This window comes from Pseudorca crassidens, chromosome 2, assembly GCF_039906515.1.
Source record: "Pseudorca crassidens isolate mPseCra1 chromosome 2, mPseCra1.hap1, whole genome shotgun sequence".
Taxonomy (NCBI): Eukaryota; Metazoa; Chordata; class Mammalia; order Artiodactyla; family Delphinidae; genus Pseudorca; species Pseudorca crassidens.
In genome coordinates, this window is record NC_090297.1 from 19,664,213 (window position 1) to 19,684,958 (window position 20,746).

The 20,746-nt window shown below is 46.3% G+C and overlaps 1 protein-coding gene across 1 annotated transcript in view; it reads right to left on the reverse strand.

The window, feature by feature from the left end:
• Positions 1 to 671: 671 nt before the first annotated feature.
• The window catches only part of RHCE (Rh blood group CcEe antigens), a 33,150-nt gene continuing 13,075 nt past the window's right edge, over positions 672 to 20,746 (reverse strand). Inside the window, exons 3-10 of the mRNA XM_067724655.1 lie at positions 19,797 to 19,947; positions 17,228 to 17,375; positions 16,294 to 16,460; positions 14,612 to 14,749; positions 12,113 to 12,246; positions 8,322 to 8,401; positions 5,261 to 5,334; positions 672 to 698 (exon numbers count right to left, since the gene is read on the reverse strand). Coding sequence (XP_067580756.1) covers positions 672 to 698; positions 5,261 to 5,334; positions 8,322 to 8,401; positions 12,113 to 12,246; positions 14,612 to 14,749; positions 16,294 to 16,460; positions 17,228 to 17,375; positions 19,797 to 19,947 — 919 coding nt within the window. The remainder of the gene's footprint in view (positions 699 to 5,260; positions 5,335 to 8,321; positions 8,402 to 12,112; positions 12,247 to 14,611; positions 14,750 to 16,293; positions 16,461 to 17,227; positions 17,376 to 19,796; positions 19,948 to 20,746) is intronic.

Sequence of the window (20,746 nt, forward strand, 5' to 3'; positions counted from 1 at the left end):
CACTCCTGGTGAAGTTTTAGATCCACAGGATGTGAGAAGTGGAGGCGATCTTAGGGGTTGAAGTTCACTTTCTCTTCTTACAGATAAGGGAACCCGGACCGTGGCAATTTAAATGATTTCCTCAAGGTCATAGAACTAGTTTTTAAATCTTGAGGCAGTGTATCTCCACCTTTGACCACGAATGTCTTCCCCACAGTTAAATTCAGGATATGCTCAGGGAGTAGGAACTCCTTGTAAAACCACTGCAATAAAAGCACAGTGTCTGCAAGGGCTAAATCTAAGTGAGTTCTTAGTTTTCCCCTGTTTTATATCATCTGCTTTGCTGATGTAGATGAGTTAACTGATAGCTTAATACTTTACTAAGCACAAGAAAGGATCTAAATTGTCAATAAAATTGAACCAAAACCTTAATTTTGTGAACTGTGTGTCTGCACCCAAGAAAATAATGACACCATTATCTTTCATGAAACCAAACATAATTATTTAAAATTATTATAATATAAAATTATCCCTTATGTTTTTAGTCTTTTATTTTTAATATCAAATCTGTCTCTGACCTGTTTCATTGTACATGAGACTTTGCTGTAATGAGTGTCGCACACACAAAAAAATGGGCAACAGTGAAAAGAAGTTGTTTTCAAACAGCCCTTGTTTTTCTTGGATGATTTCGCTTAATATCCAACAGCCAAATGTGGAAACTGTAAAAGGAAAGCAAACATTTTTTATTACAGATGAAGCCTTATTATATGCTTAATATTGTACACATATTGATTCTGGCTTGATCTTTTGAAACTTATGTTGCCCAAAATGTTGTTTCATCACAAAGGTCTTAGAAGTTCTTTCATAAAATCTGAATTGGAAGATCTCTTAGATAGGTAGATCTCATTTCATATAGCTCTTTACATGGATCATTAGTGGTCACCTGGCTTTTGTTTGAACACCTTCAGTGACAGGAGACTCACTACCACATGAAGTAGTTTATTCCGTTTTGCAGACAGTTCAAATTGTTAGCAATTTATACTGCATCACCCACTGGGACTAGTTAAATTCTTTGGAGAAGCATAGAAAAAAATCTTTTCCCTCTTCTACATGACAGTCTCTCAAGTGTTTGAAGATTGTTCTTAGGTCTCCCTTGGGTCTTCTCTTCTGCAAGCTAAATAAATCAATCCTCAGTTCTTTGGTTGTGCCATATGGTACCCTGCCATACAACATCACTGCATGTTGAGTAGCCTTGGATCACAGAATTCTAGAACCAGAAATCAGAGCAGCTAAAGTTTATGCGGTGTTTTCTATGGATCAGTGTGCTAACATTTCACACATGTTACCTCCCTTAAATCCTTCCAACAACCTAGTGAGAGATCTCCGTTTCAGAGATCACAGAGCTAGAGGTGGTGGAACCCAGATCTGTCTGACTCCAGAACGTCGAATTTGATCTCATTTCACACATGAAGGAACTGAGCCTCCCCTCCACCCCACAGAAGTAAAGTGACTTGCCCAAGGGCACCAGCCTGTGGTGGGTGAGCTAGGACTGAATTCAGATCTGCCGCCCAGAGAAGGCTGTTTCCACTGGGCCTCTCCCAAAGGGGAGGAATCAGCAGGCTCCTGATCTGTCTTCCTACTTTGCTTTAAAAACCGGCTCTCCTCATTTTGGCAGAACGAGCATTTTTTGGACCCTTACTGTGTGTCTAGAACATCTATTTTAAATCAGAAGCAGGGGTGACACCAGTGTGACAAGGCTATACTGTTTTGCATAAAACAGCAAGAGGAACTCACATTTTGTCGTGTTTTTGTGCCAAAACAGTGGTGGTGTTTAAATTTTTTGGCAATACAATCCTGTAAAAAATAAACTACAAATACGTGTTCAGAAAGCAGCGGATGACCTGGGGTGTACCGCAGTCATTTCAGAATCCATCCTACGTGCTTAACCCTGTCATACTGCTCACCCCTGGAACATTCATTTCATGGTACCATTTCCCCACATAAACCTTGGGAGCTTCCCATCGCCTGAAGGATGATTCAAGTGACTCTGCCCACCATTCATCCTCCTCTTCACCAACTCGCCCCTGAGCCAGTTGCTTCATGCTTCTCCTGTGCTTGCTCTCAATCCTCCCCTTTCTTGGAATGTCTTCCAGTTTCTGTCACTTAGCCACGTCCAGCGAATCCTGACCTCCCCAAGCTTATGACCTCTGCCTCCGCTGGTTCAACTAGCAGCTACTGCCAGGGTTATTTATTTAGTACCTAATAGATAGAGCTGTGCACAGGTAAAGATCCAGTTCTTCTAAGTGCTTAGACCCCTATTTTCTCTGTTGGCATCCACACAATAATCAGAACAGGGGCTTGTCCATGGGAGACTCGCAAAACAAAGTTCCTTTCTTCATTTTAATAAATGGATGTCAGTGGGTCCTTGTGCCTTGGAAAGCATGAAATAAAATCCATGGTTTATGAAATTGAAATTAAAAGTTGAAAGAATTTATCCTCTTAGTGAAGGCAGAAGATATATGAAAAATTATAAATCGGATTTTTATAAATCAGTATCTGGGTGAGGATCACTGTAATTTCCAAGAAGACAAAGGGTTAGTACATGCAGCTCCTTAAGACCTAGAACTAAATTTTATTTAGATGTGTCTCCCCAGCTCTTCATACAATATTGATCACATATTAGCTAATATATTTATGGAATTAATAATGAGTGAATGAACAAGTACATCTTAATAAAATCATCCAAGGATGGCATGGGTGTTCTTGTGGGGTGGTGAGTGCCCATCCCAGGAAGTGCTGAGCATGGTCTGGGCAACCAGTGAAGGAATGTCCCTTCCAACCCCCAGTAGTCTGCTTCTATGACACACAATAAAGGGCATTCCATAATGTTTAACATGTCTTTTTGGATGGTTTACCAAAAAAAAAAAAAAAAATCACCTCTGGATTTATCAGCTTTGGAAGTTTGTATTCTTGCTTTTTAAATGCAAGCTATAAGTGTTACACTGCTGAATCAATAGTTCTACTCAGCTGTAAAAAAAATGTACATCAGAAGATGAGGGGAGACATAACCATTCTCCAGTAGCTGCCCACAACACATACATGCTGTGTCTTTGGAGCCAAACAGACACCGATTCAAATTCCTCCTGTTCCATTTACTAGGTCTGTCATTTTGGACAAGTTACACCTCATCTGCAGACGGGGAGACTTATTCTTACGCAGGGTTTTTCCGAGGATAAAATCAGATAATGTTGAAAAGCATCCAGCACAGAATCGGAAACAATAGGCTTGCAATAAATGATAGCTGTTAGGCTTACACATTCCTTGGTGGTTGTCTAAACCCCTAGTAATAAACTTTCACATTCACATGGCAGTTTGCATATTACATAATGTGGTCACATATGTTATGACCCCACCTGGTCTTCAAAACAACCCAGTGAGGTAGAACGAAGGTTACTGTTCTTATTTTACCAGTGAGAGAGGTCAAGGGTCTTGCCTACATCAGACCTTGCAGAATGGTGACTAGAATCCAGGTCTTCTTGTTCCAGGGACACAATCTCCATTTCACCTGCTGCTGCAAGGGGCTAGTGTTGGGGGTGGGGGTTCCTCAGGTTTCCTTCATTTGTTCAGCAAGTATTTATTGCAACTCAAATAATTCAGCTGGATATTTGTCCTATTTGTGGTATCTCTCATTAATGAGCAGAGTGCTTGGTATATAATAGTTGCTCAATAAGCACTTGTGGAATGAATGGATGGATGAAGCCAATTTTCTGAATCCTTTCACTAGATCACCCTGTTTCTGCTAAAGGGGCAAGAATACTTGCAGGGGACTGGGAGAGACTAGCTGTTGGGAGAAGCCATATAGAGAGAAGCTGGTGCAAGATGAGGCAGATTACACACAACAATGTTGATGACTTCCAGAATAATTACACTGAGCAAAAGAAGCCAGACGAAGAAGAGTACATGCCGTGTGCTTCCATTTATATAAAATTATAGAAAATGTAAGCTAATCTATAGGACAGAAAGCAGTTCAGTGGTGGCCCGGGGATGGAACAGGGTGGAGTCAGCAGGGAGCAGTTTCAAAGAGTCAGGAGGAAATGTTTGGTGGTGGTGGATATGTTCTTACCTTTATTGTGGTCATGGTTTCATAGGCGTATAAACATGTTTAATGTATCAAAGTGTATGCTTCAAATATGTGCAGTTCATTGTCAAGTATACCTCTAGAAAGTTGTTTCAAGAGGAAGAGGAGGAAAGAGAGCGCGGAGATGAAGGAAAGGGAGACGAGGTGGGTTTTCTCCGTAGGTTCTCTCTGTTTCGCCCCTACAGACACAAATGCCAAGGCCTATAGTAAGGCTGGTTCTCTGTCCCTTTAGTGGTCAGTATCTTGGCCTGCTGGGTGGAGAAAGGGTTGGCCTGGGACTCAGAAGGACTGCTTCCACTCACAAAGGCATGATGCTGGGCATTAGCCTGCCCTCTGTCGGCCCCCACTTCCCATTTATGACTTGGCAATATGGGTCCCTGCTTGCCCAGCCGACCTCAGCATCAATTGGAAGATTACCTAAGGTGACACACATCAGAATGCTTTGTGAACTGTGAGTGTAGGTTAAGGGGAGGAGGGCAGTGGGGTTTCAGGGAATGAGCCCTGACCTCCTCTCTAGCCCAGTCATGACAACAAACACTACAATGTCACACAGACCCTCAGCAGCAGCTGAGTTGTTTGAACTTTACGTCCCCTGACTAAATAACCCCAGACACCTATGCTGCAAGTTTTCTCGTGTCCACTAGCTCTAATTTCTTCAGCTGTGCCACTCAGTCCCTGTGAGAACTTGGATACTCGTGGCTCCACTTGGAGGTCTATCAAGTGAGGGGATTGGACTCTCTGGCCCCTATGGTCCTTCTGGCTCTTGCACTGCAGGATTCCATCACCTTAACGTCAAACTGTTCGCCCGCCCACTTTGGTGACTCCAGGTGGGGAGGAGACATGTGGCCAGTGACAGTTCTTGCATCCCTGACCCTCAGTGATTTTGAGGAATCAGGGAAATGGGAACATTTACTACATCCTCACCCCCCCACCAACACACGCGCACGCGCACGCATGCACACACGCTCACACACGCACGCATGCACACATGCTCACGCACGCATGCTCACACGCTCACACACACATCTTGGATTTGTTTGTTTGTTACTTTACTCTCATAAACACCAAGTTAACATATATACCCAGTATATTTTTAAGTTCATTCACTCAAAACCTTAGACATTAATAGGTTAAAACGCTTACCTTCCAGAAAGTTTGGTCATTAAAATAGTTAACCACGTGAGGTGACTTCCATATTTTGAGGTTTAAGAGCATACCTGTTTAAATTCATAATTAAATGTTACACACTTAGATGATTGCATTTGTTATCTCAAAATTAATAAAAATATTATAAGTCAACTATGGTATCTCAGCAGAAATCCTTTTTTCTTCCACAACCAGGAGATAGACAAATTGAAGCACTGTCCTTCCTGGACCAGCTTAATTAATTCTATAGACATCTTTCAAAAGGAACTGGCAAGAACAATTACATCCAAAGGATTTAGGTTACGCAGGGAGGTATATGATCATCATGGATTAACACACTTCCCAAGATGGAATAGAAGGACCCTGTTAGACGGTGCCCCTCTTAAGAGCTGGTCTATTTAAAATGCAAAAGCTACCATGGAGAGCGACTCAAATAGCCGCCCCTGCAGGTCCATCCTCACTGGTTCCAATAAAGTCCCAGTGACCTCAGCTCAAGATTCCACTTGTTGGGAAAGTAGTTTATAACAACTTGCGTCTGTGCCTGTTCTTTTCACCCATCCGTCCTCCGCGCAGAGAGCTCGGGCCCTACGCCTTCCCCAGTCGCTCAAAGTCTGCCAAATTTCCAGTACATAAAGTAGTGTTTACCTTTCATGTGAAGCAGGGAAATGCCATTGATAGGTTTATCTGTGTATTTTTAATGATGATCAGTCCCAATGTATTAAATAGTAAGATTAACAAGAGTAGGTGTGTGCTTATTCATATTTTCATCTTATAGTGTGTGCCTTTAACTGATATTGGCATGAAGAGTGCAATCAGCACACCTCATTTAGCTAGAATTACTCAGAAATGATCCCTGTCGCCTACATATATTTTCCAGATAGCTGAGGCTTACTCATCTGATGCAAATCCTCTAAAATTATTATATTTTCTTGTCTTATGAGACAACACAGAACACATTTAGACTTAAAAAAAAAATCAGAACTGTTCCTAGGAACATCCTTTTATGAAATGTGCTGTGTAACGTGGAGAAGGGCTACAGCTGCTGAAGGTTACTGGCCTGTTCTCCAGCAGCCCAAGCTTCTCATGTTCTTGTGACTGGTTTTAGGAAATTCTCTTCTCCTGCTAGGCTCTCTGCTTTCACTTCTAACTTCTACGAGGGTGCCTTGCCTCTAGAAACCTATCCACGTCTAATCTGCTATTTCTAATCTGCCTGACCTGGGAAACCCCATAACTATGCTTGATAAGATGGTTTCTTAAATAAGTGCATATATTATAGACGGGCTCCACGGAACAGGGTCTCTTCACATGTTAAATGCTTGGCTTAAGGGGGTCAATTTGTTGCCATCTTGGCCTCTCGGAGGCCTCTTTCCACCTCCATTGTCCAAGTCCTTTTTTATCCCTGGCTCCCTCATGTGGAAAGCAACATGTGAAGAGGAAAGCTGGTTGGTCTTAACTCTTAAAGGAATGATAGGAGTGTCTTTCCTCTATTCTCTTTCCTGGCTTCAGTGAAGCACAGGAAGCCTCCGCACGCCGGGGAGAGTGGTAAATGGTGTGAGAGGCCAGGGGTAGGGCTGCCAGATAAAATACAAGATGCTCAGTTCCTTTTGAATTCCAAATTGGGTGCCTTGTGTTTTCACTTGCTAAATCTGGCAACCCTATTCAGGGCTGGACTGCCACCACGAATAGAATGTAAAGTGATGGCTGGAGACATTTTTCTTATCTGTATTTAATTAATCACCTCAGACTCTGTCGAAAGCCGAGGCCAATTGTTACGTTAAAGCAATTCTAGCCAATCTCACTCTCTAAAACTCCAAACAGTACTTTCATACATGTTTCAGAGCTGAAAGGACGCCATATGATTAGTTACTATAATATTTCATTTTACAGAGAAGCCAGCCAATGCCCAAAGTGACACGCCCAAGATCACACAACTCCTTAGTGTCTACTTATGCTATTTTGTCTCTTATTTGGCATTCACTCCATGCTTAGAGGTACAATATATGAAAATCTAACCAATAAAAGCTGTTTGCTTGTAGAATAACAGTGAGCAGTTCTGTACAGAATGCATGTTTTCACCTAGCATGTAAGACTGGCAAATTGGTATCTCCCCAAGATTCTTTGCAGGTCTGTCATATTGCAGAAGCAAAAGAACATCAGTCCTCTGTTTACAGATCTCTAATGCCTTCCCATGTCTCAGAATGATCTGGCTCCTTGCTACCACTCTATCCTCAACCCCTGCCACTCTCCCTGTCACTCCACCCACATCAGCTACACTGACATCCTTGCTGTTCCCCAAACATGCAATGCACACTCCTGCCTCAGTGTCTTTGCACTTGCTGTCCCTTTTCATGGAATGTTCTTCTCCCAAATAAACACATGGTATCTCCCTCATTTTTTGCATTCAAGTCCTTGCTTAAAAGTCAGCTTCTTAGATAGGCCTTCCTTACCACCCTTCTAAAAGAGCAGCCCACCTTCACAATAACTCTACGTTCCCCCTACCCTGATTTATTTCCCTTCATAGTGCTTATTACTATCTGACATAGCACATATATATTTATTTTATTTTATTTTATTTTTTTCTGTTTATGGGAAAAGCCCCCTCCCCATCTAGAAGGTCAACACGATGAGGCCAGGGAATTTGTTTCCCTGCTGTATCCTGAGTAGCTAAGAATAGTGCCTGGCTCATAGCAGATATTGAACAAATATTTGCTGAACAAATAGTATTTAGGTGTTCTCAGGGAGTAAAAGGTAAGCTCTGTAGCATAAGGGTCTCCTTGGTCTTCTGTGCAAAATTTGATGAAATCACCAGTCCTGGGCTCAAGAGGCTGCAGTGTCCAGGTGACTTCTGAGGACCTTTCCAATTATGAAAGTTTGTAATTCTGTGTTCCTTTATTTTTTAATCAAGGTCTGGGCTCTTTGCCTCCTTTGGCTGGAGCTGAGGGGGTGGGTTCAGGAGGAAGGGCATGGGCACATACACGTCCAGGGATGGGGCAGGTGCAGTCTAGGCCCAGGCCCTGTGCCCTGGACAATGGTGGAAGAAGGGTGGTCTCACACTGACCTGTCAGAAGACCAGATCCCACACCCATAATGATGGTGAAGCTGAATGCCCCGGAGTCAGTGAGTATCTGGTAGCCAAGCCTAGAAATGACAAAGCAGAGGTGGTCACATTTGGGCATCAGGCCGCAGAGGTCATTGGGGACAGAAAAGATTGCATCAGTAGTGATGCTGTCAGGAAGGGCCACCAGGAGAACAAAATGTCCCCTCCCTAGGCAGTACATTCCCGTCATTCTCCCACAAAGCTATGCAGACATGTAGAAGGGGAAGAAGGGATTTCAAGATCCTCTTTGGCTTACTTTAGTTCTCAGACCCCATGAACGATGAACTAGAGTAGAAGTCGGAAAACCCAAGTTCAGGTCCCAGTTCTGTTACTAGCTGCACGACCCTAGGCACTTAAACTCTCACAGTCCTGAGTTTCCTCATTAGGCAATTAATGATGAAAGTTTTATTTCTATCAGGGCGAGATGGGGTACAGCTTGGCCATCAGACCCATCTCCCCTGCCTACCCCCTTGGACATATGTGCCTGTCCTCTCTCCTTCAAAGCAACCCCAGGGCTTCACTTTAAACTATTAAGCGGCCCTTGGAGGACACCTGTGTGACCTTGCAGTAGGCAAAAAGTTCTTAAACATGACACACAGGAGCTAAACATAGAGGGAACAATGATAAATTGGACTATGATAAAATTAAAACTATTGTTCATCAAAAGATACCATTAAGAAAGTAAAAAATCAAGGGACTTCCCTGGTGGCACAGTGGATAAGAGTACACCTGCCAATGCAGGGGACACAGGTTTGAGCCCTGGTCCGAGAAGATCCCACATGCCGTGGAGCAACTAAGCCCGTGAGCCACAAATACTGAGCCTGCGCTCTACAGCCCGTGAGCCACAACTACTGAGCCCACGTGCCACAACTACTGAACCCCATGTGCCTAGAGGCCATGCTCTGCAACAAGAGAAGCCACCGAAATGAGAAGCCTGCACACCGCAACGAGGAGTGGCCCCAGCTCGCCACAACTAGAGAAAGCCCACGCGCAGTAACGAAGACCCAACGCAGCCAAAAATAAATAAATTAAATAAATAAATTTATTTTTTAAAAATCCCACAATTTGTGAAAAATGCTCCATCCAGCCTCCAAGCACAGCATCTGACTGATTTACATTTGCTCACCCAAATAGGAAATCGACAAATATTGTTTGTGGAATGAATGTAAAGTCAACTGACTCATCCAATGACACAGAGCTAATAAAACAGCTGATCCACACTTCCCAGAAAGCGCTCTAACTGCCAGCTCAGTCCTTTCCCCATCTTTCCACTACATCCAGATGCCCCTCCTACGGAGGCAGCAGCATCAGTAACCATCATAAAGAAAGGGGCCATGTGTTGGGTGTTTACTCCATGCCAAGCACTGTCCCGAGCCCTTTAATTATTATATGTTGCTGAATCGTCACAGCAGCCCTGGGACATGGATCTTATTATCCTATTTTACAGATAGAAAACTGAGACTTAAAGAGAGTTTGAATACCATGCCTAAGGTCACACAACTGGTAAATGTGACCTTGGTCTGTGTGTCCCTGAAGCCTGTGCCCTTTGCTTCCAGCAGACCAGAGGCCACCCCGAGAGGGGTCATCGCTGTCACTGTGCCCTTCCCTTTGCCAGGTTCCCGCAGAGGAGAGAGGACTACTTTTGGTCCTCAGCTGTCTCATCCTGATGAGAATTGGCTTGGCGACGGGTGCTGGAGCCAGCTCACACAGACACACAGGCCAATGGTTCTCAGCTCTTCTCAACTCCACGTTCAGGGGTGTTACCTTGATGGCTTGAAATTGGCCACAGGGAGAAATCAGCAAATGCTCTAAGTCAGGGCTTTGTTTCCCTGGAGAGCCAGTTGTTCGTCCTTTAGCAGCACACTGCTGGTTGACAGCTTTGCTTTTTTTTTTTTTTTTTTTTTTTTGCTATAGGCCAATAGTTCTCAAACTTGAGCTTGTATGAGAATCACACAGGGGACTCGTTAAAACAGACTGCTGGGCCTGCCCCCAGATTTCTAATTGTGTGGGTCTGGGGTGGGGTATGATTTGCATTTCAAACAAGTTCCCAGGTGATGCTAATGCTGTTGAGAGCCACTGTTCTAGGAGAGCCACAGAATCACAGAATTTGGGGGATAGAAGGGTAGGTGGTGCAGAAGTTCCAGGTCGGCAGCCCACGAGCAGAATTTGGCCCACACAATGTTTCTAGTGATTTTGAATCTTTTGCCAATGCTTGGGAAGTACATGCAAAACTCTGGATTTCTGACTTTTGAAAAGTCATTAGATCTGGCAACACTTATCCTGGGACCCTGCACGGTATTAGCTGCCCGGCACTGAAGAGCAAATGCCCATAGTTTCCTCCCCTCACCGGTCTCAGTTTTAACCTTACCTGCCTGGTCCCTACAGGTATCTGAGTGTAGGACCCTGCTAGATCAACCCCTCATTTTACAGAGGGGAACTCAGGAGCCCAGAGAGAGGAAAAAGCTTTGCTGAGAGTCGCACAGCTATTGAAGAAGTGGCAGGCACATCATTGGAGTCCATTACAGAGATGCACTGCCTCCCACAGACCATCCCCTCCCCGCCCCCAAATGGGATCCTCTTCACCCCCAAGCAGCTCATGGAGGTATATCTCACCTGCTCACAGAAGATTCCTATAATTTGGGGCTATGGTCGTCTCTCTTGTTAGAACTGAGGGATGCAGACCTCCATGATTTCTTTGAGATACCTCCACAACGATGAGCTCTCATCACCCACCGCAGGTGCTCATAACCTTTACAGCCAGGTTTCAGCCACATGACCTTGGACAACTAACTCCCCCGAAATATCATTTCTTAGGGAAAGCTAATAATACCTCACCAGGTGGTTGTGAGGATTGAATGAGATGATGACGTAATGATTTTAGCATAATGCCTAGCATTTAGAAAGCAGTCAAACAGTACTGTCATCAGTAATATTATTATTGTTATCACTAACTCAGTTCATCTGGAAAAATCTATCCCTGTGCCCAAGTTACTCTTCCATTATATGTGAGTCACATTCAGAAGATAAACAACTGCCCCCCACCGCAAAAAAAAAAAAAAAAAGGAAAGAAACAAGAAGATAACTTCCAGAAGGTGATGGCCAGGGTTCTGATCATTGCTGTCCATTGTCTGGGGGGCACAGGACCTGACTCTGGTCCGGAGACCCACGGTCCCACCTCACTGCGTGACCTTAGCCAAGCTCCTTCCCTCTCTGGGTCTCAGGGATGGGCTGTACTCAGCATTTTCCTACATTAACATATCAAATCCTCTTAACCACACAGTACCTGGCCTCAAGTAGCACCCAACACCCCTAGGAGGGGAGGAGTTATCATTATCTTCATTTACCATCGGGTGACAGAGGCTCAGAGAGGTTAGGTAGCATGGCCCAGCTAGTAAGAGGCCAAGACCCCACGGCACACTTCACCACAACCTAAACCACCAGGGACTGAAACACAGGCTCAGTTGGCTTGAGCCTGATCGCCTGCTCTGCCTGCATTTGGGGAGGACTCGGGACTGTCTGCCTTTGCCCTGCACCTAAGCTGCCTGCTTTAGAAAGAAGGGGCCTGGACAGGTGATAAGTCCATACACAGTAGGGGCTGGGCAGAATTTCAGAATAAGTTGGCCAACGAATATTCACTGAGGCCTCTTACTGCCCGGCCCTGGGCACCACCCCCCCTTCCCCGGCCAGGGGCTCTGGGCACACTCCTTCCTGAGCTGGATGGGGTGATAAGGGGCTGAGGCAATTCCACCTACGTGGAACCCTTGGTCCACTTGACCTGAAGCGCCGTCAGCACAATGTTGGTGATCCCTCCGAGTAGACCCGGCAAGCCGAAGGTATACTGCACGCCGTAGGTGTCATGGAGGTCCAGCGTTCGTTGAAGACACACCTGGGAACAAACACCATTACCAGCAGATCTGCATGTGGGACTGATACTCCTTACCGACCCTTTCACAGACCCTTGGCATCCAGGGTATCCAGGGGGATGGGCATTAGGACTCAACTAAATAAGTGCTTCTCAGATTTGAATGTGCACTCACAGCACCTGGGGAGCTCATTAAAATGCAGAGTTGGATTTAGTGGGTCTGGGGCCTGAGATTCTGCATTTCTAGCAAAGTCCCAGGTGACACCAATGCTGGTCCGTTGTCCACACTACTCACATTTGGGGCTGATAATTCTGTGTTATGCCAGGGGCCCTCCTGTGCACTGTAGGAGGTTTAGCAGCGCCCCTGGCCTGTACCCTCTAGATGCCAGGAGCACCCCTCTCCCAGGTGTGTCAACCAAAACTGTCTCCAGATATTGTCAAATGTCCCCAGGGACTGATTGAGACCCACTGGTCTAGACCAAACCTAACAGCCATCCAAGAGACTACATGGCTGATGAAAAGGAAAGAATCTGACCACACCTCTAGACGCCCAGTCAGTACTCCTTCCATTTCGTCACTTGGCCTCCCAGATGGCTGGGAGCCAACAGATGTGGATACCAATGCAAATTTCATCAGGATAGTTCCCTCCTTAGAATCCTCATTGTCTTGAAAATAAAAATTCAGACTCTTGAACTCGCCCAGAAGGTATTCCTGAGCACCTGCCATCTCCCAAGGCTCTGGTGAGAGGCACACTCCCTGATGAACTTTACGCTTCAGCCCAAAGAACATCTTTCCGTTTCCTGGTTGGGCCCCATGCTCTTCTTGCCACTGAGCCTTTGAACACACTGTTCCTTCTGCCTGGAGTACATTTCCCACTTCTTTCCCTGGCTAATATAAGTTCTTTGTCAATGCTCGGGTGAGACCTTCTCTGCTCTGGGAGGCATTTCCTGACCCATCTCAGACCAGCTTAGATGTGCTCCAGTAGCAGTTAACACACTGTGTTGCATTTATTTGTCCATTTCCTTCACTACACTATAGCTTGGGAAGCAGGAAGACTGTTAAAACAAATGTGTTGAATGAATGAATGAATGAGTGAATGAATGAATGAAAAAATCAGTGAATCATCTTTGAATCCTTCCCGCAGTGATAGACTCAAGGAACCTGAGGCACAGAGAAAGTGACAGACACTGAGCCTCATGATACTTGTGATACATGTTTTTTGGCTGTGCCGCGTGGCTTGTGGGATCTTAGTTCCCCAACCAGGGATTGAACCCGGGCCCTCGGCAGTGAAAGCTTGGAGTCCTAACCGCTGGACCACCAGGGGATTCCTGTGATACACGTTTTGCTGAATATGTCCTACTTTCATCAGAGGATCTCAAAGCCAGAGGAGATAAAAGACACACGCTTCCACTCCAAAGATGAAAAGCAGACTACCCCATCTTTTGGTCACATCGAACTGTTGGTAAGTTCTTCCTATTTGGGTTTGAAACTGCCTCCCTGAATATCCACGGTTCATCCAAATTCATCTTCTTGTGTCACCCAAAAGTCTATTCCTTTTTCCTCCATCAGGTCTTCAAACCTATGAAGATCTGTTGCTCCTAAATATTTCTCTTAGAAGTGTGTGATGGCAAATCGTCTATAATGGCGCATTCTGATGTTACCAGTATATGTAGAATATTGAAGGAAGAAAGATCCATCCACTCAGAAGAAGAACTAAATAGTCAGAAGTGGACGTGACCTGGATTACCAGCCCAGCATCCCTCTTTTGAGTGCTGCCCTTCCCACCCCCATTCACATGGTTCATGGACAGCAGACTTGCATGTATGATGTGCTGTACCTCCCACCCAGCCAAAGATGGGCACATTATCCAAGTTAGACCAAGGAGCCCCTTCTCCAAGGAATTTGCAACTGGGGCCAAGAGATTTCACCTGGCTGCTTTCTTGAAGAGAAAGATGACACTCCACCATGTGGAGTAGGAGAAGAAGAAGGAAGTCTACAGAGTGAGAATAAAGCAGATGTTCAGGAAAAGCAAAAAAAGAAGAGCAGGGATTTCTTGGGTTCCCCACAAGACTCGCATCCCTGGTGCCAGCCATTCCTGGGCTCCCAGCAGCATTCCTGTCCTTGGGTTCAGTGATACCCCAGTAACCTTCTAACAAATCCCCCTTATTCCTGAGCAAGCTTGAATATGTTCTGATACTCGCTCCCCAGATCTTAACAAATGCACCATCCGACTTGGGTGGATCCCTCACCCAAGCTCTGAAGCTAAACTGAGAAGGTGCCAACGGCTGCCTAATGCAGCCCTTGGCACTACAAGATGGCCCGCCATGTTCTAGGGGCCTGGACCCTGGTGGAAGCCAAAGCAGCAGGTGTTCATTGCCCAGCTCCTTACCTGCAGGTACGTGGCTCCCCAGATGGAGATCAGCCCAGCCAGGAGACCCAGCACCATGGCAAGCCAAGGAGAAGGGATCAGGTAACAGGGGGCGCCCACAGCCACACCTCCTGCCAGCACCGCATTGTGGATGTGAGTCTGCAGAGGAATAGCTTGTGGGTGAATGAAATGACATAGAGAGGACAGGATCTCTCTAAATTACTTGGTAAGCCGGTAGCAAGAAAACAGTGTAACATCTTCCCTGCTTCTCTGATCCTGAAACCAGCCCCTCCCCTCTGCTGAGAGTTCACCAACGGTCTTATCTCACCCCACTTCTCAGGCTCAGGGAGCAGTCACCCTGATTGGGAGTCATTTAGCCTGAAAGTGCAGTTACTCAGGATCCTAGCCATGCTCACACTTAGTTGTGATGTGTCCTTGGGCGCTTAACCACTCAGTGCTTTAACTTTGTCACCAGAAAAATGGGGTTTTGATTGTATCTGCTGATACGGTTATTGTGAAAATTGAGTCACATAAAATTGAGTCATATAAAACTCTGAGCCCAATGCCTGGCATAGAACATGAGTAAATGCTCCCCAAATATAAGCCATTATTATTGTTTTTTACTATTATTATTATTGGCTACTTGGTGCCGATGTCACCCTGTATTATTGGACCCCATCCCAAGAAGCTGGCCCTTGTTCCTGGGTCATGTCTCTGCTATGACCTTCACCTCCTCTAGAACTGGGGCTTTGCCTTGCTCTTATGCTACTGCTCTCTGCCCCTCTCAATTCTACCCAGATCTTGGAGCTCTGGGCCCTGGGACCAGCTTCTGGGCTTCCCCGACCTGATGCCTGCACCTGCCTCCCTGGATGTCGCTACCTTGTCTGATCCTAGACTCCCTGTGACCATGGAGCTCACCTGTGGGGACCCTCACCTCCCCTTAGTGCTGTTAACCTGTCATCCTTGGCCATCTTCTCTCCCCTTCACCCCCCCAACCCGCCCCATCTGTCTAGACTTTCCCATCATGTCTGGCTGGTTGACCTCATGCCCTGATCATCATGGGACCTTGTTTTGTCTTTAGTCTACCATCTCACGGATCTCTCCCCCGAAAACTCACACACAGACTCGCAGCTACGTTGTTAATAGCAGCTAATATTTGCCCAGTACTTATTAGCTCTGGGCATGAAGCCCTTTACGTGCATCATCTCTCAATTCCCACTTTACATATGAGGCAGTTGAGACTCAAACAGTTTAAGTGGCTTGGCCAAGTTCAGATGGCTAGGGAAACAAAGATCTTTACTTCGGATTCCGTTTATTCCATTCTTGAAATTTCTTCAGGGAAGGGGAGAGGATGACTCATTCTACCCCAGTTTTTCTCTGCTGACTCTTGCTTATGGGAGCTGGCTTTAGTAACCACCAGAAATGGGGTTCAGACTTGGGTTTGTTTGATGTCAAGGCTGATAGATTTAATCACTCCCCCCAGAGGGCCTTTGCTCATTTGACAGTCTCCTATGTTCCAGGCCCATTTTGACAAGGCAGTGCTGATGGGCTGATGCCCCACGATGCCGCAGACAAGACCCCATCACCCGATATGCGCTTTCCCGACCTGTGGGGCTGGCACTGAGGCCGGCGGGTTGGGTGTGAATATGTGTGTCAGGCCTAGAAGACCCAAGTGCTGCCCAAGGGACAGCCCCCCTCCTCACCATGTTGATCTTCCCTTGAGGGTGCACCAAGGCTGACACTGAGATGGCTGTCACCATGCTGACAGCAAGGGCGTAGTAGGTGTTGAACAAGGCCTTCTTCTTTTCGTCCGGAATGTCCAGCAGAGCGGAGTTGAAACTCGGCCAGAACATCCACAAGAAGAGGGTGCCTGGAGGCCAGAGAGGGTCAGTGGCCGGAACCAGTATTCCTGCTCCAAAGCCTGAGCCAGGGGCACTTCAGACAGGAGAACTCTGGACCTGGCAAGTCTCATCTCTGTCACTTCCTTGCTCTGTGACTTTGGGCAAATCATGTCTCCTCTCTGAATTCTTAAGCTGGTAGCGCCCAGCTAACATAATTTACAGGCAAGGAAACTAAGGTCCAGAGAGTTGAAATCACCAAACCCCAGGCCTCCTGACCCTGGCCTGTGATGGCTTAAATGCTTATTTTAAAAAATTAATGGGATGCTTTCATTTGGCCCAATGGCCTGGTATTCAGTTGCCTGCTGGCGATCTCACTGCCTGATTTCCTTCTTCTAAGCCTCTCCCAGCCTCTAAGTTCATCACTTTTACTGGAGCTCTTCAAACTATTGATACACCACTATTACTCCTCTCTTCCCACTCCCATTCTTTCCTCCACTCCTAGGCCCGGTTTTCTTCATGTGTCCAATTCTCTGCTTTAAGTTGAGGACAAAAGGATTGGATAACCTTATTTAAACTGAGATGTAATGAGCCTCTCCTCTCCTTTGGATATTAATGAAGAGAAGTTCCCTAGAGGGGAATTCAAAGATGTGAATTCATCAGATACCACTTGAAGAAATGGATCATTACCGAGGGGCTCCAGACACCCAGAGAAGGTTGGAAAAGGAGAGAGATTTTCCTCTTTTGGAGCCTCTTGCCCACCCCAGATCCGAGCCCGCCCACGTCACCGTGTCCTCACCCAGCATGGCGAACAAACTGGGGCTCGTGGCCGTCTGTTGTTTGTCCTCCGCTTCTTTAGGCAGAGGCTTCGGGAGGCAGCAGGCCACAGTCAGCCCGAAACAGGCCGCAAACACGTGGATGTACATCATGCTTATGTGGTTGTCCATCTGCAACAAAACCCAGCGGGAACAGTGAGTGTCAGCATCTTCTGCCCACAGGGAGGGAACCTTCCGTGTTCCTTGGAGAAAGTTCTGGCTTCATGTAGGAGGCGTGACTTGAAGTCAGGAGACTGACCCAGCCCAGCAGCCCCCCTTTCAGAGGAGTCCCGTGAGTTGCTGTGTATTTATTCCCGACAGGTTTCTGGTTGGCTTTATTTATTTAGTTGGCCACGTCTTGCAGCTTGCAGGATCTTAGTTCCAGGACCAGGAATTGAATCCAGGCCACAGCAGTGAAAGCGCCGAGTCCTAACCACTGGACCGCCAGGGAATTCCCCTCTGCTTGGCTTTAAACACTTTTGGCTGAAGTCCACTTAGGTGGGGGAAGAGCCACACGGACATGTACCCCACTGCTTCCTACATTTTGGCAGAATTTCAAATTTTGCATAGAGTATGAGTGATATGATCTTTGCACCATGAAGCAGCCAGAATTTTTATAATACTGAACTAAAGTGTTCAGAAAATTCCAGCTATATGTTCATTTTGCTTTATGAATATCGAATTTAGTAACCCTTCATAACTCACTTCGTGGGCTACTGGTAAGTCCTGTCAGCTGTGCCTTCAACAAATATCCAGGTTTGGCAAAATTTTCACCACCACGCTCCACTGCCCCACCTTGGTTTAAGCCACCATCAACACCTTCCCAAATTTTTGCAGTAATCTTCTAACTGGTCTCCCCATTTCCACCCTTGTCCCCCAACTGACTCTTCTCCACGTAGCAGCCAGAGAGACCCTGTTAAAATCTTAGCTCATGGCATGTTTCTGCTCAGAATCCCCCAGTGAGGGGGGTGGGAATTCCTCCATGTCTCCCTCAATGTCAAAGTCAGCGTTCTTCCTACGACCTACAGGACCCTGCATGATCTGCCCTCCCACAACCTCTGTGACTCCACCTCCTACTCATTCCACACACACTGTCCTTGCTGTTCCTCAAACCCACACTCATGCTCCCACGTCAGTACCACTTTGCACCGTCTGTTCCACTGCCTGGAGTGCACGGTGGAGGGAGTGGTCCACCCTGGGTACAGGCAATAAGGGGATGCATTGTCTGTAGAGAATTTAAAACAATTAAAGCAACTAAAAGCCCATCTGCTTTTTATTATCATCATGTGCCAACAATTCTAAACAGTGTCACTGACACAATCCTCCTCCTGAAAGAGGCAGACCGCTCCCACGGCCCTGCCTTCCATCTGCCACTGTCCTCAGATACCCACGTGACTTGCAAACCTGCTGCCTTCAGCTCTTTACTCAAAAATTATTTGCCCGGGGAAGCCTTCCTTGGCCAACCTCTCTAACACTTTATCCTCCCTCACAGCTATTCCTGTCTGCTTTCCTCATTTTATTTTTTTCTCCATAGTACTTATCACTATCTAACACACTGTATCTTTTGCCTATTTTATTGTTTATTGGCAGTCTTTCCCTCTGGAATAGAAGTTCCATGACAGCTGCATTTTCCCACTGCCTAGAAGAGTGCCTGGTACACAATAGGCTCAGAAAAAATATTTGTGAAAGGAATGAATGAATGGTAAGGAACCTCAGTCACACATAAAAATGAAAGTCTGTGGAATTCCCTTGTAAGAACTGAAGAAGTCTTGCATTTCTAATCTCTCTGAGGTCCCCCAGGAATCGTCAGCTTGGAATACTCATTTCTTGAGTTGCCTCTACTGGGAACAGCTCTGGTTTCTGGCTCTAGTTTCCCCTGAGCCCTTCCATGCAACAAACCCAGGCTGAATTGAAGTTTTTGAGGAGAAGCAGTGAACTCTCAAAGTCAGTGCCAAACCCTCCCCCGGACCAGCTAAACTAAAACATTGAAGCTGCAGAGAAGAGAGGAGATGGCTTTGAATTAATGCAGCTTTTTAAAACAATCATTATGAAAACCGTAACAAAGCAGGAAAAGGCTTATAATGCATTGCCCACAGTGGGCTTTCCATCTCTGGGAACTGACCTCTTTCCTTGACTTTTTTTTTTTTTTTTCGGTACGCCAGCCTCTCACTGTTGTGGCCTCTCCCGTTGCGGAGCACAGGCTCCGGACGCGCAGGCTCAGTGGCCATGGCTCACGGGCCCAGCCGCTCTGCGGCATGTGGGATCTTCCCATACCGGGGCACGAACCCATGTCCCCTGCATCGGCAGGCGGACTCTCAACCACTGTGCCACCAGGGAAGTCCTCCTTGACAGTTTTTACCGTGGGAACTGCCTTCATAGCATTTGCTTGCTATGTTTAAATGTTTAGCATAGACCACACTTTTGCAACCCCATTTTGGCCAGTCTTTAATGTTTTTTTAATCCCAGAAGCTTTATCAAATGGAGACAGAGCCCTCCCCTTTCACCTGCTCAGCCCTCATCCCTGAGGTCCCTCCTCACAGCACCATGACTCACATTGAAGACTTCCTTGCCGACCATCCTCGTGGCACTAAAGGCTGTCACCTCTATCAATGTCATCAACAGCAGCTGCAGCAGGTTGACCTTCCCCAGGATGACACCCACTGAGATCAGCACAGATGTAGCGCTCATGGTGGATATCTGAATACTGGGGAGAGGGGGCAAGACAGGGATGACTGAGAAGGAAGGATGCCTCCCATTCATTCATCCACTCATTCAGCAAACATTTGTTGAGGACCTACTCTCTGCCTGAAACTTTTCAAGAAACTGGGGATGGAGTAGGAGAGCAAATAGACAAAATTTCCACTCTCATGGGGATGGAGGCTGCCAAGTCTGGGGTCTCCTTCATCCCCTCCCCCACCCTCAGGATGGCAGCCACACTCTGATTGATCTGCATACACTCATCTGTACTGAGGATGCTCCGAAGTTCTCATAGGAATGTCTGATTGTTCCCACGGGACCGCTTCTGGGATCTGACTACTAGGATTCTGCCCTGGGCTTCTCTTCTACTGTCATCACTCACAGATGCTCAATAGAGGGCGCTCTTCACCTGCCCGCCCATCCTTCAGGCACCACCACCCTCCTCTCTCCCTCTCCCTGTAGTGGAAAGAGACTGGGTTTGGAAGTAGGACAAGCCTGGCTTCCAGTTCCAGCTTTTCCACTTGAACAGCTATTTAATCTCACTGAGCCTGTTTCTTCATCTGTAAAATAAGGAGGATGATAATACTTATCTCATGGGAGTGTTGCGGGGATTAGAAGGAATAGTCGTGCATGTGTGTCTCGCACACCATGACTGGCACAAAGAACTAACTCAGTGCTATTACTGATTCCTTCTTTCCCTTGACAAGTGAGCAAGCTTAGTGCAGGGATTCAGAAGGAGAAAACAATTTTTGTTTTCAAGACACTTACGATTAGGCTGGGGAGACAAAGCGACATCATGACCCTGT